Source organism: Dermacentor silvarum, chromosome 2 (genome assembly GCF_013339745.2).
Source record: "Dermacentor silvarum isolate Dsil-2018 chromosome 2, BIME_Dsil_1.4, whole genome shotgun sequence".
Taxonomy (NCBI): domain Eukaryota; kingdom Metazoa; phylum Arthropoda; class Arachnida; order Ixodida; family Ixodidae; genus Dermacentor; species Dermacentor silvarum.
The window spans coordinates 134,632,392-134,649,925 of record NC_051155.1 but is presented as its reverse complement, the minus strand read 5'-3'; the positions used below and the strand labels follow the sequence as shown (position 1 = coordinate 134,649,925).

The following is a 17,534-nucleotide window of genomic DNA, read 5'->3' as shown; positions in this document are numbered from 1 at the left end:
TAGCAACAGGAGATTAAACCAATAAAAAGCTTTCTGTGTTGAAGTTGCGTCGTACTGCCGATAGGCATCCGCTGCCGTCACCGGGCCGATCGGCGCACGCCTTTGCTACTTTATCTGGTCGATCGAGTCTGGCGAGTGTCCTCACCTAAAGAGTATATATCTTACACCGTGGCCAACACGGAATTCACCTCAGCGCGCGCTCTCCTTGTCGTCTGCTTCTTATCTTCTTATTGCCTCAATCCACCGCACTGTGTCGCGCACTTCACACACCACAGTCACTAACATCTTGTGACCTATGGGTAAAAAGACTGGAAAGAAAAAAATCACGCGTCATTCCGCTGATGTGAAAGTGGATTAGAAGAGAAGCAGTTAAGCGCACTAGATAGAGGTGACACAGAATTTAGATAAAAGGCATGAGCAAATTTCATCTCTCTTTAGCGGTGACGGCGGTCCTTCCGGAAGAAAGACTCACGCACACACTTTTATCTTGATCGGAAGTCTCGATCGGTGGCATACATTTGTCTAAAGACTACCGTCACTTCGGGGAGCCTTAGGAAACTAGACACGCGCGACGGGACCGCCAGCTGGCGCAAAGTACACATGCGCGATGGGACCGCCACGCTGGGAGAGCGGAAGGAAACTAGGTACGCAAGCACTTGGAAAGATGACAAAGAGAGGGTTGTGCGAGGGTACACGTGGCCGAAACGGATCGCATAGCGGAAAATCATTGAGAAACCATTATGAGAGTCTACTGATATTGAAAATGGTCCCTACTGATAACTAATCTACTGAAAATGCATATCCAAGTGATGAGACGTGTAAGCTTTTGCATAGAATGAACGATTTTGCATAACATTCGGGAGCTGAGTTTTTGCACGTACAGATTTGTTGACGGACATGAAAAATCCACGGAACCCTAGCGAAAGACAGGTTTGATGTAAAATTCACATTCACTTTAGAATAAGCCAAAGAGGGTGAAGGCGAAAGCCTGCGTGCTCAAGAGACATTCATTAAATAAGTTGGCATTCTCATTCGAATGCGTTGTTACTTCTTATTGTTATTTCCGACCGAAGGTCGCGGGTTAGAGTGCCTTATTTGACAGTACCTTAATTAACTTGGTAGCGAAGCTGTCTAAGCCATATACAGCTTCGCTGCAAAACAGTCTCGAGGTTGGGCAGATATTTCACTTCTGTAGTTCTAGAATTTAATTTCATACAAGATTTAACGAACGCTTGTCACATGCGTCAGATATGTCCAAATAGAAACTTGCTTTGCCGGCTAATTGAATCGGTTATTCTTAGCGGGAAGCCGACGGGGCACTGAATTAATATTGTGAGGAAAAAGTTGGAACTAGTGCGTCGCCCCTTTCGTATACCACGCTCCAGTTTCATTTTAAAATTATATTTCCGTGGCTTTAAACGACACCTGGCTTTGAACTGAACGGTTTCAGGGATGTGGAGGCATTTTCTACTAGTGCTCAAAGCATATAAGACATTAAAAAAACAGAAAGCCGTCAGCCCTTCAACGGGGGTGAAGATGCAAGACCCGCGAAGCTGTACTATGGCGGAAATTATGTATATCAAACTATGACTATAAAGATGCGATGGTGTAATTGGTTATTTGTACTATTAAAGAACGGAGAAATATATATGAAACGGTGGTTTTCATTTATTTAGTTACCACAGGGACCATGGCCTTATCGTCGCTACGGTACACCGCCATAGTGTGTACGTTCTTCATAAACACGTCACCAACGCCGCGCGCGTTCGGTGCGAACGCGGGCAAAACGCCGCCGCTGTCGACAACAGCCTCTCCTCCCTCCCTCCCGTCCCCCCACGGCCTTTCGCGCGACGGAAGAAGTCGCGTCTGCTCTCCGCCATGCGTTTGCTCCCCGTGAAAGCGCGCGTCCGTCGCGCGCTTTCACTGACACAAGCAACGGCTATGAGAGCTTCTTACAATGTACACGAACATAATACAAAGAAAGAAACCAGAAGAAAAAGTTCCACAAACATGCAAAATTTGGAATCGAACCCACGACCTCTCGGTCCGCGACGATAGATCGCCGAGCGTTTAACCCATTGCGCCACAAACGCATTTGCAGAGAGCTACACAGACGCGCCTTATATATCTAACACTCCTCCGTGTACCCGCGCTCTTGCTCGGGGCGGTGCCGCCGCCTACGAGCAGAAAAGAGAAGTACTGCATTATGACACTAACGCGCACCGACAGTGAACGCTTCGGTGGTCTCAGCACTACGACGCCTCGATGCCAGCATTCGAAGGGACGCTGGCATCAAGAAGCACTACCAACGCCACCTAGGTGGCGTTCACCGTACTCAGCACAGCGGAGCGTGGCCTCCGCAATTAGCTCTGAAAATGTTTCTGAAGTTGATCGCGGAGGCTGCAATTACGACGCGCTGTACGCGCTGATTTGACTCGGTGACGATTCAGTTACGTGCTTTTTTCTACACGCGGACATGACCATCGGAGACTAAGCTCTGAGTGAGTGAGAAAATTTTATTGTTCGTAAGGGGTGACACCGGAGCTCCGGTACCCCTCGTAGGCATTCAGGGAGCCCGATGTCACCCCAAGGGGCAGGGGTTAGTAAACGAAGCAGCTTGCCGCTTGAGCTGCCAGAGGGACAATGTTGGCCTGTGCCGCCGGGTCTTCGCTATGAAGCGCGGTCTCTCATGCTTCTTCGTCCGTGGATAAATTATATCCCGGGAGTAGCTGCACCGCATAGGATATACCTTAAAGTTCCTATTTTATCGCAGTATCTGCAGAATTGGTCCTCCGGATTTCCCGTTTGCGTGAGGTATCTCCATCTGGGAGACATGTGGTTCTTGGCTTGCAGGCTGCGCCAGGTGACTGCCTCTGCGGACGTGAGGGACCTATCCGGGAGTGGATATTTCCGGCGTCCTAATTTGTAGTGCTCTCTGACTTCGCGGTAGGTCGCGCGCATCTCCTTAAAGTTAGGTTGAGGCCGCCGTACCCCCCTCCCCCCCCCCCCCCGCCCCCCACCAGATAATGAGCTCTCGGGCGAGGTCGTTGGCCGCTTCGTTTCCTGTCATGTTGGAGTGAGCGGGGGCCCAGGTTATATGGTGATCCCTCTGTCTATGTTACCTTTCGATCTTATGCTGTACGCGTAGTCTGATATTTTGCCTCTGCAGAAATTTCTTACTGCCGATTTGCTGTCGCTAACGATCCCCCTCGCGTCCGTACTAACGCACCCCAGGGCGATCGCCGCTTCCTCCGCTGCCGTATCGTCTACTCCGCCTGTATATATCGCGCCCTGTTCTACTCCGGACCCGTCGACTACCACTGAGACCGTGCTTCCGTCTCCGCCAAGGGCGGCCTTCTGTGAAGGCAACCGTCTCAGGTGGCATTCTGCTTAGCTTTGTTGCCAAGTGTTTGGCTTTGTGCTGGCGTCTTTCCTGATCGTGTTGTGGGTGCATGTCCTTAGGTATCTGTGCGACCGTGAGGGCTTTCATAATTTTGGACACAATGTGGAACGTCTGGTATTTAGTTCCTTTGTTTGCTTGTAGTCCCACCCTGTTTAGAATCTGCTGTCCTGTCTCGGTTAGACTCAAGCGTTCCAGTTGTGCCGTTCTCGTCGCTTCCGCTAACTCCTGCCATGTGGTACGCATCCCTATTCCCTCTAGTGCCTCAGTTGAGGTCGAGATTGGTAGTCCCAGTGCATGTTTCGTGCATTTCCTTATTATTACGTCGAACTTGTTTTTTCTGCTTTTTTGATGTTAAGGAATGGGATTGAGTAGCAGATCCGATTCAAGATGATGGCCTGGCCCAGCCTTAACTTTTTGTTCTCCTTTAGCCCTCTGTCTCTGGCGGAGATTCTTCTAATGACGCTTACCACTTAGTTTGCGTGCGCGTCTAGTTTAACTATAGTCGTGTGGTTGTTTCCTGTCTTGCGTATGAGAATGCCCAGAATTCGGATCTCATCTACTTGCGGAATTTCTTTCCCGTCTAAGTCTATTGAGATTCTGGGAGGAGATGCTTTGTCTGTCCTCGTCCTGGGCCTGATGATTAGTAGTTCCGACTTCGTCGGGGAGCAGCTCAGCCCTTTACTTTTGGCATGGAAGTCTATGATGTCGGCTGCCCGCTGGAGCCTTTCTTCCATAGACGCATCGCTGCCCTCATTGAAACAAACGTTGACGTCGTCTGCGTAGACGCTCGTCTTTAGTCCTTCGATCCTTCCTAACTTGCGCGGGAGGTCTTTCATAACTAAATTAAATAGGAAGGGGGATAGGATGGCTCCTTGCTGCGGGGTGCCCCTGTTTCCTAATTTAATCTCTTCTGAGCTGAGGCTCGGTATGTACAGAGTCACTGTTCTGTCTTTGTGAAAAGATTTTACGTAGTTCAAGGTCCTCTTTCCCTACGTTAACATCTGACGGGCCGTCGAGGATGGCAGAGTGGCTGACATTATCAAACGCTCTGGTTAAGTCTATGTCCAATATTTCTCTCGTATCTTTGGTCTTTCGTTTGTCTATAATATCGTGTTGGAGCCTTAGCATGGTATCTTGAGCGCTAAGGTGCGGTCTGGAACCTACCATCTCGTGGGGCCAGATGCTGTTTTCTTCCGCGAATAGAGTTAATCGCGTCTGAACTACCTTCTCCATTAATTTGCCTGGACACGAGGTCAGTGACAGAGGTCTGAGATTTTCTATACCAGGGATTGCGCCCTTCTTGTGGATTAAAATGATGTTGGCATGTTTCCAGTCTTTAGGGACTTCCCCGGATTCCCACACTTCGTTCAGATAAGCTGTAAGGTGAACTATAGAGTCGTCGTCTAAGTTCCTTAGCATACCGTAGGTGATCTTGTCTGAGCCATGGGCTGTGTTCCTTTTCAAGTCAAAGAGCGCGACTCTGACCTCTGCTACTAGAATGGATTTGTCCAGTAGCGGATTCTCTGCTCCCTGATATTCTTTATCCGCTGGTGGGCATGCGAGGCCTATGCAGATTTCTTTAAGTCGGTCGATGAGCTGTTCATCGGTTCCGCCAAATTTGTATCTTGCCTTGATTCGCTCTATGTTGGCGTGGGTTTTGGTGTTTGTGGGGTCTATGAGGTGGCGCAGCATCTGCCACGTGTTGGCGCGGCTCATATTCTTCTCCAGCTCGTCGCACTTTTGATCCCACCTTTTCTCTTCTAGTTTGAAGGCGTAGCTCTCTATTTCTTTATTGTGCTCGGGTATTTTCTCCTTTAGGTTCCAGTTCCATTTCTGGCGCTTTAGCTTATTCTCGAGGGTTGTTTTTGGCTTCCACATATTTCTAAGCTTGTTTAATCTGAATGGGAGATCATCGCCCTCAACCATTTCGGTGGCCTGTTTCACGTGTGAGACGACGGTTGAGGTCCAATGTGTTATGTCTCCGATTTCACCTAAGTCTGCTGTTGATCTGATATTCCTGAATTTATCCCAGTCAGTTGCGGTGGCCTGCTTTGGCTTATGTACGGGCACCCCTAGTTTCCTATCGATTTGTATTTCGATTATAATGTGATCGCTGCCGAGGTTTTCGCCCGTGTTCTTCCACGATTTTTGCCCGTCCTATGCCCTAGTGTTAGGTCCGATGTTGTTACTTGTTCTGGTTGGCTCGTTCGGGTCCGTTAGTAGCCTACTGATCTTTGGTTAACTTCCAAACCCGACAATATATCCGATTTTAAGCATAGAATGGCATTTGCGAACGTTAGCGCTGGCACCATTATTCTACCTTTCCTGATTTTGGTGTAACCCCATTCGGGGGTGATGCTTTGCATTAAAGTCCCCTAATACGAGTATGAGGCACGATTTTGCTGCCCTCAGCGCTTTCTCAATTGTGGTCTCGAACTGTGCCTTTTTGTGACAAGGGGGGCTGTATGCGTTCAGGACAAATATGCTTCCCCTATTCTTTTTGCCGGTAAGGATTTCTACGAGTACGGCCTCCACTTCATCCGTACTCGCGTCGTGTTCAATTACCGCTATGTTATTCTTAACTAGGGTGACTACTCTACATTTCTCCCCTCTCCCGTCGTCGAATGTGCGGTACCCTGAAATTTTGACTTGGGGTTTTCCTGTTTCTTGTAACGCCACGGCAAGCGGCGGCTCTCCTTGATTTGGAATGTGCTGTTGCAGCAACGCCTTTTTCTTTTTGAAGCCCCTGCAGTTCCACTGCCAAATCATAGTTCCTGTACTGGCCATGATGAGAAAGAGCGGGGGGCTTCCAACCTCAAGGGAGGCTCCGGATCAGGATGAGTTCGTTCTTCGCCTCGTAGTGCGGTCAGAAGTGCGTTCATATGATTTGATATAGCCTGGACTTTCTTATCTATCATAACGCTTAGTTTGGTTAGCATGCTTTCCTCGTATTCCTTGAGGCGTGCCTCTAGCTCGTCTTCGTTAATCTTTCTGTTAATATTTTTTCTTCTCTCGGGTGGAGCCGTCTCATGCCCCTGTGCCTTCCTTTTTGCGGTGCCTATACCGTATCTATAATCATGCTTCCCTCGTCCTGCGTCTGGGGGGCGGCTATTCTCTGGACTGAGGTAAGCGGCCTTGTTGGCTCCGCCTGCGTAGCTCGCACTGTTGGGTTCGTTAGCTGCCCAACTTGCTCTTTGAGTTGGTTTACTGTTTCCGTTAGGGTTTTGATTATTTCTCTTAGTTGGCTATTTTCCTCATGCCTCTTTTCTATCTCTTTCTTAAATAAATTGGCCCTTAACAGCTTCGCGGTAAAAAGCATGAAGTGCTGTGTATGACAGACATCGTATCGAGACGGGTCGGGCGACAAAGCAATATAATCCAGGAGTGTTCTGTAAGCATACGCGCTTGAAATTAAAAGTAACGAGAAAGAGTAGTATTATAATTGAAATGTCAAGTGTTTAATTACTCCGCAGTAAGAAAAGTTGTTAACAATGGTGATTGGTGTTGCACCTTTCCGAATGTGTGCCGGTTAAAAGACGCACAGCGGCATCGGTCTCTTTGGGAGGCAGCATGGCAGCGATCGCACCGGTAGCGTTCGTCCCGATGTTGGTATTTCTATTTTTCCTGGCGCTTGTCTGCGACGCAGCGAATAGTCACCTCAAGCGCGATGCCGTGGATGCTTTCAAGGTAAGCAAGCGCACTGCAACTCGTTTGCTGGGATCCGCACTTATATGTGCAACAGCGAATGGTACGATCTTTTTCATTGTTAAGTTGTTTTGTCATACTTTACCTGGCACGGTGACCCAGTGGCTGCAGCATTCTGCTAGTGAGTACAATCGAGGCCATGACGGGTGCGTTGTGATGGGGAGGAATGCAAAAACGTTCATGTGGGTAGACTTAGTGGGCGTTAAATAAACCCAGGTGGTAGGAATGAATTTAGAGCTCTGCCTAACGGCTTCCCATTTTTAAAAGGGAGCAGATTTTCGTGGCTCGTTGGCCAGTTTGTGTGGCCGGTGTTCGGTGGTCGGTGCTCTATAACCGGCGACAACTTTCTGTGGCAGCGCAGCCAACGCTATGTATCCGAAGCACACAATTTATTACTGCACATCTGCATCTAATCCGCGAATGCAAGCATCTGGAAGCTACGTAGCGTAAAAGAAATCGTACTAATTATTACTTTTTTGTATTCAAGATTTATTTCATAAAAATAAAAAAATTGACCGTCATTCCACTACTGCGAAGAGGGTGCATGCGAACCTTTAGCAGTAGTACAGAAGATAAAAACACCGGACCAGTGGGAGGCGGCGCTGTCCTGCTCGAATCCTGAAGAACAGCTCAAGCTGATCGACAGAGCTCGCAAGATGTCAAAGGCACAGGGGTCCTGGAGTGAGGGCTCCACCTTCGCCGGGATACCTCCGTTGTGAAAATAGAGTTTTTCATTCATTCATTCATTCATTCATTCATTTGTTTGTCTCACGAGCGCGTGCCGAGCACGAGCACGAGCGCAAACCGAGGGGCGCCAAGGAGCCAGCTGCGGAAGACTTCCACTCAGTGAAGATGGTTAACCAGCGAAGCTGAAATGTGCGGCCCCGCAGTTTATCAGTGGGTTAATCCCGAGTGTTCAATAAAGTATTTATCAATTATGAGGTTACGCACACGTTCGGCTGCGACGGAGAGAACGACGTCACTGACGGTATGCCTGCAGTCCGCCGTTGTCGCTTGCGTTCGGTGTCTCGAGTTTGCTCGGCGGCGTGGTTAGCAGCATTCGCCCGCCATTGCCGCTTGCAATTTTTCGAAATTAAATTGCTTGAAAATTAAATCTGTCCGTGTCGTAAGACAGTGAATGGCTCATACTTCCTTAAGCAATGGCTCATACCCCTGAAAACGCGGCCTCCCCGTTACGACGACAGAAGAGAAGTGAAATTCTACGCTGGAATGATTAGCGGCAACGCAGCCAGCTGTGGAAGCAGACGACGACGACGAACACGGGAGCACAAATAGCATGACGTCATGGATCGAAGTGCACAGGCCTTGTGCTGTCTAGGAGGCGTTGGCCAGCCCGGCTCCACCAAACCCCCTTCCACTGTTGCATGCTCTTAGCATCTCGTCAGCCAATTAGATAACAAAACCCTGTCCATGTAGGAAATGCTATTCGATAGGAACCCAAACAAATGTGACCTCCTATAAACGAGGGGAGCATTTCATTGGCCTGTTTAAACGCGGCTGTTAATCAGCGCCCGATGCTTGCGTATGTGGTTACCTAAATTTGACGTCAGGAGACTGGAATAAAAACAGAATGGAATAGTTTTACGCTATAGGGCTCCAGTTGGGACTCGGAGGAGCAGGGATAGCTGATCCAGCGGGCACGTTGAGAGACGCAAGCCAATGAGCCCCTAACCACGGGCTCCCCCCTTCGAGTAAGACGTCCCACGTCACTAAAAATAATTTTTTTCTATGTCTCCTAACGCGCGTCCTGCGCTCGCCCGCACATCTACCCCTCACAATGATGGCGGGAAGCCAATGTGCGCATATGGTTGTCGCCATTCTGCAAGATATCTGTCGCCGAGTGCGATCGTCCAAAGATACCTTTAGTCACACCTTATGGTCTATGCCAATGCACAGTGGTGCCATTCGATCTTTGCTGCAATTCGCTGACAACATTCTAGCGAATAGCGGACAGCATTCTACCTGATCTCAGATAGTGCGGTTGATGTTGGCAATCCGGAGAGCAATATACACGCAAATTATTTACTAGCTGTTTAGGGATGTCTATTACCTTTCATTTCCAAGCCCTGCATTACCCTCCTGGCTCTTGTGGAGCACCGAATAAGTATCTCCACCTGAAACCCTTTCTCGTAGCGAAGCTCACTCAACAGCAGAAGAGCTTGGACGCACGTTGGATGTCACTTCATTCCTTGACGTGCGCGGAGGTACTGCGGGAGGGACATCTTGTGTGTGCGGGCCTTGCTCTCTTTGTGGCACGTTTTGCATCCAAGAACGTAAAGGAAGTGCCTCTTTCACCCTGGATTTATACGGAGCGGCGACGTCATTGCCGCATGACATGACAAGAACTTTATTTCAGTCCTGAGGAACTAAGATCTAGGCGAGCCGACGGCTCCCCCAGATTAAGTCGGTGGCTCCGCCCACGATGGGACCGGGAGACCAAGTCCCGTCGCGATGTCGTGGGCCCTCTGGACAGCCTGGTGTTGGATTTGAAGATTGCTGCTCTTGAGGGATTGCCGCAACCTGCGCCTTTTCTTGCGGACGGACTCGACAGCCTTGTGCGTGGAGTTCTCTCCTACTACGTTTCCCAGAATTTGTCTCTTCCGTGCCACTTTGGGCCAGTCTTAGGATGTCGCTTCATGGACTCCGGAGAAATTTCCACACTTCATGGTGTCAGTATCACAGGAGTCTACCTGATGAGTACCACCACATCTCACCGGCTCGACGCACGGTTATTACAGCAATCAGGCGGCCCAGTTTGAAACTCTTGTGACACTGTAACGGTCGTGACAAATATGGTCTCACTGAGTGTCTCATATAACCTTCTTTGATCGATGCTGGCGAAGAGTCTGACTCGAAGACCAACTTGATGTACCGGGAGCTAGAGCACTGCACGGGCTGATTTTTGCGGCCCGGGCCCGGCCCGGGCCCGTTTTCACATTGGGCGGCCCTCCCGAGCCCGATGAAAACTTTTATGGCGAGACCCGGGCCCGGCCCGGGCCCGGAAATAACCTACGTTACCCGCCCGGCCCGGCCCGCCACCCCTTTACCTTAAGCCCGAGCCCGGCCCGAGCCCGACTCGAAACCGGCCCGATCCCGGCCCGAGACCGAAAAATACATGTTTTTCAAAGTTGAGAAGCCCGAGAATAACTCGCAGAAAGCCCGAGCCCGGCCCGGGCCCGCGTCAAAAAACCCAAGCCCGGCCCGGGCCCGGGCCAAAAAGCACACGCCGTGCCCGAGCCCGGCCCAAGCCCGTGAAAAAACTCTACCCGGCCCGGCCCGGTCCACGGGCCGGGCCGGGCCCGGGCTTTCGGGTAAGCCCGAGCCCGTGCAGTGCTCTACCGGGAGCGGTCTAAACAGTGGATGTCAAGAGATCGCAAGCCTTCACAGCCGCTATTAGCGGCTCTAAAATAAGGGTGACAATCATGGCTCTCACGATAAAGCACTGGAGATTGGAACAGAAGCTACATCATTCTATTTTAATGCAATGGAATGCTGGAGGTCTAAGCAGCCGCATGTCTGACTTTAGGCAACGAGTTTTCAAATACCACTTCCCAGTGGTCGTGATATGCGAGCCAAATCTCACGTCAGAATTTCGCCTTTCCGGATAAGGTGTTAATGTGTATACGCAGAGACATGACGTTTGTTCGGCATACGATCACTCCACATGACAGCAATGAATATGTTTGTGTTACACTAAAACTTAAACTGCATGTGTTTTCCACCATCGGCGCCTACATACCTCGTAAACAAAGACTTGACCTCACCTATCTATACACTGTATTACAAGGTTCCCCAGGCACTCATGTTGTTATTGGAGACTTTAAAGCTCACCATCCTTACTGGGGAAGTGCCGCAATGAACTGTCGTGGTAGGAACTTCATGGATTTCATAGGCACTGAAGGCGTGACTGTGATCAACGATGGGTCTGCCACTCACATCTGCGGCACTTCCTACGGCAGTTGCTTAGACCTCACTATTGCGTCTCAGAGCCTCCTGTCCTCTGTTAGCTGGTGATCGGACGTGAAAACGCATGAGAGTGATCATAAGCCAACATATATGCAGATGAAGTGGTTTGTGCAATGAACTGCGTATGCTGTCCGCTGCACAGACTGGTCCACATTCTCTACTTGTGCTGAAGAGTATTGATGAGACATCACTTCACCATCTGATATAGACGATATTATTGCATCGTCAGTGCAGAAGACCACAAAGTTTATCAGTGCGCCTACTTCCAGGAGGATGATTGATATGTATTATGAACGACTCCGTGCGATACGTCGTCGAGCGGAAAGAAAGTGTACGGGAAAGAAATCTTCTTAGACCCTGTCTTATGTCGGTGAGCTCAATGAAAAAAAAAAAAAACTACGACGTCACCTTGAAAACATGAGAAAACAACGGAGGAGGACCTTATGTTGGTCGCTCGATCCCCGAAAGCCACTTTCTAGGATCTGGCAGATAGCACGAAGTGTTTTGTGCTCCTCCTCATTAAAAACATCCTTTCTGTACTCTAGCACTTCGCCAAGCTTTGACGGAAGTGCAGGTCGCCGAGGACATCTGTAAGAGTGTCACCAGTACCAATATGTGAACACGTCTCACATTCGATCGACCCGTGCTACCTCCTAAAGATGCTCGTCTTGACCTTTCTTTCACGATGCCGGAATTGGACGTTGCACTTGCTGCTTCGAGACGATTCTCTGCACCTGGACCTGGCACTATTTCACATACCACTCTGTGACACCTTGGCGAGGCAGGCCAGAAAGTCCTGACGTCGTAACATAACGTCATGTGGTTATCGAGTACAGACCCGAAGCAGTTGAAGCCCAGCCGTTTGGTGGAAAATCGCCGTTTGGAAAATCGCCTTATAATTACGAAATGTCATCTTACTAGCCAGTGGCGTTGGCTAGCTATGTCGATGAGGTGATGGAACGAATGGTCCTCACTAGATGAGAATGTTCATTGACAAGAATGAGTGCTATCCTGAAATGACGACCGGATTTACACGTGCACGGTTTGCTACAGATGGGATCACTGATCTCGTGTCCATGATTGAACACGAAAAAAAAGAGACACCGACTTGTAGGAGCAGTTCTCTTAGGTATAAAAGGCGCCTATGGCAATAAACTGTACGAACCCATTCTTGATGCCCTCAATAATTTGGGCATCTGCGGCCGCCTCTACATGTGGCTTGAAAATTACTTAGATGGTCGCACAGTCTTCATATCCACGAATGATGGCGAAACGAGAAGACAAGTTATGGCCCATGGAGTGCATCAAGGAGGAGTGCTCAGCCCGGCCCTTTTCAATGTTGCCCTTATTGGCCTTGCAGAGGCAATTCCTGATACGGATGAGTACCTACTCCGCCGACATATGCATATGGGCGTCCGCAGTCACGCGACTGCAAATTTGTGCAAGATTGCAGCGAGCTGTTTCTTTAACGTCTCAGTACCTGCAGTGCCAAGGACTACAACTGACCCCAGATAAGTGCCCTGTGATAGCGTTCACACGGAAGCTTATATGTCGGTATTCGATTATTATCAATGGCAATGCCATCCCATATGTGACCCACCACAAATACCTCGGCGTTGTCGTTGACCGCAGTGTTTCATGGTCGAAACACGTTGCAATGTTAAAAAATAAACTGGACTTTCTCAAGGTTTTCGCTTTCTGGCTGGTATGAAGCGGGGCCCATCGGAGCATTCGCTACTCAGGCTATACAAGGCTTTCTATGTCGGCTACATTCGGTATAGCCTGCCAATTTTATCAAGTATGAGCCCGTCATGCTTGCGTACGCTGGAAAGTGCCCAGGCACAGCTGCTGAGAACATGTCCAGGTGTTCCACGTTGCACTACAATTAAAGAAGCTCGCGTCAACCACTTTACCTGTCTATCTACGATGTGAACCTCTTTGGGTATTCTTGCGGCTGCTATGACGTCACCGACGCCACCCCTTATCGACACTTCCCGACATACGGCTGGACTCCACTTTTTCAAGAACCATTGAATGCCATGAATCCGCCATACCATCATACTTTGCCCGGCTGCCATTCCACGTATACCCCCATGGGTGATGTCGAAAATACAGGTACGTCTATCGATCCCAGAAAGTTCTAAAAAATCACGAATACCTACCGTCGGCCTCGGAATTTAGCAATTGAACATATGTCGGAAGAATATGGCTACTCGTTGAATGGTCATACAGACGGATCGGTCTCGTCATACGCATCTGATGAGGCTTTCGTCGCGCCTGCGCATCAAGTCATTCGACGGTTCCGTCGGCGTAACAAGACGACTCCAACAACTACGGAACTAGTGGCAATCAGAGAGGCAGATCACTATATTTCGCGACAGCCTCGTCAAGTATGGACAATCTTCAGTGACGCTAAATCGGCCCTGCAACTATTTTGAATTTTAATGAAAGAGAGCTTTTACAGGGTGTTGGCTCTTCAAACTGCCGAGCCATACCCTCTAGCGGAAAAGAAAGGTCACCACATTACATTAAAATGGATTCCCAGTCACTGTGGTATACTCGGGAATGAACTGGCCGATACCAAAGCGAATAATGCACTCGAATAACCAGAGTCGCCGCTTGGAATTCCTCTTTAAGAGCGGACACCAACTTCCTTCTCTGAAGTGTCATCCGAAACGCCACAGAAAAGCACTGGGACAATCCGGTTAATCGACACAGACGATTCCAGAGATTGGACCTTACCATGAAATTTAGACTACCACCGAAAATTCAATGCAGCTTTGCGAGTCTTCTGCACAAACTAAGGCTGGGGTAGCGTTTACGCGCGGGTACTTGCAATTCATGCAACGCACCGAGTCTCCAGACTGTGAGCTTTGCAATGTGAATGAGACTGTAGGTCATCTGCTTTGTGACTGCCCTGAGTACGTGGAAGAGCGTGAAAAGTTGAGCAATGACCTTACGCTTCTCAACAGCCCATCGTTGTCGCAGGACGTTACTTTAGGCCCTTGGCCAGACGTTCAGTCGTGTTTGAAGGCTATCCAAGCGTTACTTGACATTTAAAAAAATCACCATCCCTTGCCCTGTCGAGAAAATGGGGGTAAGCGAAACTTGTCGTGTGTGCATCTGACCTTCGTCAAGGTAACGTAAAGTTCACGACATGTCACGGTAATAAAACATAAACGTTTATTAAAAGTATTCATCGAGGGAAGGAAGCCTACAACGCCACGGAAGGAAAAGGTGCACGAAAGGGAAACACAATTAGGAGAAAAGGGAACTAAAAGTAACACGATATGGAACGAAAAGTAGTAGGTAAGAGAAGGGAAAGTAGTAGGTCAGGTACACACACGACAAGCTTCGGTTACCCCCTTTTTCTGGACAGAGGAAGGGCTGGTGATTTTATATATATATATATATATATATATATATATATATATATATATATATATATATATATATATATATATATATATCTTTCTCTTTCTTTCTCTCTCTCTTTCTCTCTCTTTCTTTCTCTGTTTCTCTTTTTCTTTCTTCTCCCTAGCATGTGGCATTGATCTTGGACCCTTTCTCCACTATCACCAGGATCAGCCCACTTTTGAGCGTGACACCACCAACACCACCGAAACTTGTGAGCTTATGAAGCTTTGCTTAAAGGTACGAGCCTAGAGTCTGTAAAGGAGTACGTTTATCTAGGTCAATTACTCACAGGGAACCCTGATCACGAGAAAGAAATTTACAGAAGAATAAAATTGGGTTGGAGTGCATACGGCAGGCATTAACAAATCCTGACTGGGAGCCTACCACTGCCGTTGAAAAGAAAAGTGTACAATCATTGCATTCTACCGGTGCTACCATATGGGGCAGAAACTTGGAGCTTAACAAAGAAGCTCGAGAACAAGTTAAGGACCGCACAAAGAGCGATGGAACGAAAAATCTTAGGACTAACGTTAAGAGACAGGAAGAAAGCGGTGTGCATCAGAGGACAAACGGGGATAGCCGATATTCTAGTTGACATTAAGCGGAAGAAATGGAGCTGGGCAGGCCATGTAATGCGTAGGATGGATAACCGGTGGACCATTAGGGTTACAGAATGGATACCAAGAGAAGGGAAGCGCAGTCGAGGTCGGCAGAAAACCAGATGGGATGATGAAGTTAGGAAATTTGCAGGCGCACGTTGGAATACGCTAGCGCAAGACAGGGGTAATTGGAGATCGCAGGGAGAGGCCTTCGTCCTGCAGTGGACATAAAATATAGGCTGATGATGATGACGAGCCTGGACTGTAGGCTCTGAGTATACGAAATTGCTTGCTTTATGTTTTACGTCCTCCTTCTCTCGACATCGTCATCCATCATGCGCCTCTTTCTTTCCTTCTTCCCCTTCCCCCAACGGCAGAGTAGCTAGCTAGAGGAATGTACCTCAGGCCGACCTCTTTGCATTTCGTACTATTAAACTTATATCTCTCTGATCTGAAATGGAAGGCTTGTACACGCTTGATCTCGGTATGGGGGGTGTCGTCGTGGTCTCCCACAATTGCAACACTTTTTGCTCGTCAAGCACTATACACAGTTGCCTTATGAGTGAAAACCTTCCAATTATGCTAAACAAATGTCACTGAGTCACGGTGATTCACCATAAAGAATCACATCGTTTTATAAAAGGGGATACTCCCTGTACCTGACAAACGTAGTGCTATTTCTGAGTTTCAAAAGCCTTAGTTTCGAAACTTCGGAGATTTGTGCACTTGCGGTCATAATCTTGTCGCTTTGTGCGAAATTTTCCCCGAATCTTAGCACCACTTATGAAGCTACTGTCCGGCTTTGGCGAACTTTCTCGCTGGACACCAGAGGTGGGCAAATGCTCTCATTTCTTGCTTTCCTCCCTCACCCTGACGACGCAAATACCGTCCTCACCTCACCCTCACGTTGAAAAAATTGACCACCCTTCCTCACCCTCGTTCTCACCTATAAAAAATTATCCTCACTCCCTCACGCTCGCCCTCATCACAAAGAGCTTTACCCGCCCTTCCTCACTGAAAAGGTTGACCATCCTGCTCTTACCTTCTGTTTTTTACAATTTCAAGTAAAGTAAAGTTTTAAGTAAAGTTTACAGTGCTGTAAACTAAGCTCGACCCGCGAGCTTAGATTACAACACTGTTTGTCTCGTGCCATTACTATTGTTAAATCGTGCCACAATGCTTTCCTTTATAGGCACTTGACCTTAGGTCGGAAAAATAAACAGAGGTCACTCAGGCACAAAAAGTGGTAGCGCATTTCTTGAAAGTAAACCTTAATAGATTAGTAATAGACGATTCTTTCTTAGTGCGTGGTTCGGACGATGTTGTACGTTAACTGACTAACCATATGAATCTTAGTGTAAAGGTTTTTTCAGTCGACGTAAAGGACCTCTTTTATCCTCGGCCCGCAAAGAGCTTTTGTCTTGCGTAGAAAAGGCGATTGACAAACATGGCGTTGTTGCCTTCCGAAATGACGCAGGTATCAGTGCCGGAGGCTTTTTAGAATTCGTCACTTATTCTTAGAATTTCATCGGTGCTGTGTCTACTGGGATGCTCTCCGAAGCGTCCACTTCAGTGGCAGCTACGTGGCAGAAACGTGGTTGTCCACGGGAGCACGCCTCGGAAAACGAAGAAAAGGAACACACACACACAAAAAGAAATCCATCGTTCTGTCGCACAATGGTCTGAATATTTCTGGTCTGTGGAGAACGTATACGCAGACACACACACCGATTTAGCAGAAATAACTTTTCAGTCAGCTAAGGCGTTGCGCTGCTGAGCACGAGGTCGCGGTATCGAATCCCGGCCCGGCGGCCGCATTTCGATGGCGGCGAAGTGCAAAAACACCCGTGTGCTTGCGTTGTAGTGCACATTAAAGAACCCCAGGTGGTCAGAATTTATCCGCAGCCCTCCACTACAGCGTGCCTCGTAATCAGAACTGGTTTTGGCGCGTAAAACCCCAGAAAGAAGAAGAAGAAGCAGAAATAACTTTAATGCATGTCGAAAAACCTAAATCGAAAGCATTTCACCTAAGCGATAATAATTCTTTCGCACTCCCACACGTAAGCAGTCTTAAGTGTCTCGGCTGAATTGTTTTAGCATTGTTACTACCCTCGCACAATATGTGTCAGTGAGACAGCACCCCCTTTGAGCAACGTCATATTTGCCGCTAGATGATGAAAATTGCTACAACACACGTCATGCACAATCAGCAAATTGGACTTTCAAAAATAAATATTACATGATGGGGTTTTGCTTGCTAAACTCACGATCTGATTATGAGGCACGCCGTAGTGGGGGACTCTGGAATAATTTGGACCACCTGGGGTTCTTTAACGTCCACCTAAATCTAAGTACACGGGTGTTTTTGCATTTCACCAATGAGCCTTTTCTGCTTCTAATGAGCTTCGAAAGATATTCAAGCT

At 48.3% G+C, this 17,534-nt stretch overlaps 1 protein-coding gene across 1 annotated transcript in view; it reads left to right on the top strand.

Moving 5' to 3' along the window:
* The first annotated feature begins 6,930 nt into the window (after positions 1 to 6,930).
* Positions 6,931 to 17,534, top strand: part of LOC125943156 (uncharacterized) — a 33,804-nt gene continuing 23,200 nt past the window's right edge. The window contains exon 1 of the mRNA XM_049661622.1: positions 6,931 to 7,090. Within this exon, the coding sequence (XP_049517579.1) occupies positions 6,974 to 7,090 (117 nt within the window). The 5' untranslated portion in view covers positions 6,931 to 6,973. The remainder of the gene's footprint in view (positions 7,091 to 17,534) is intronic.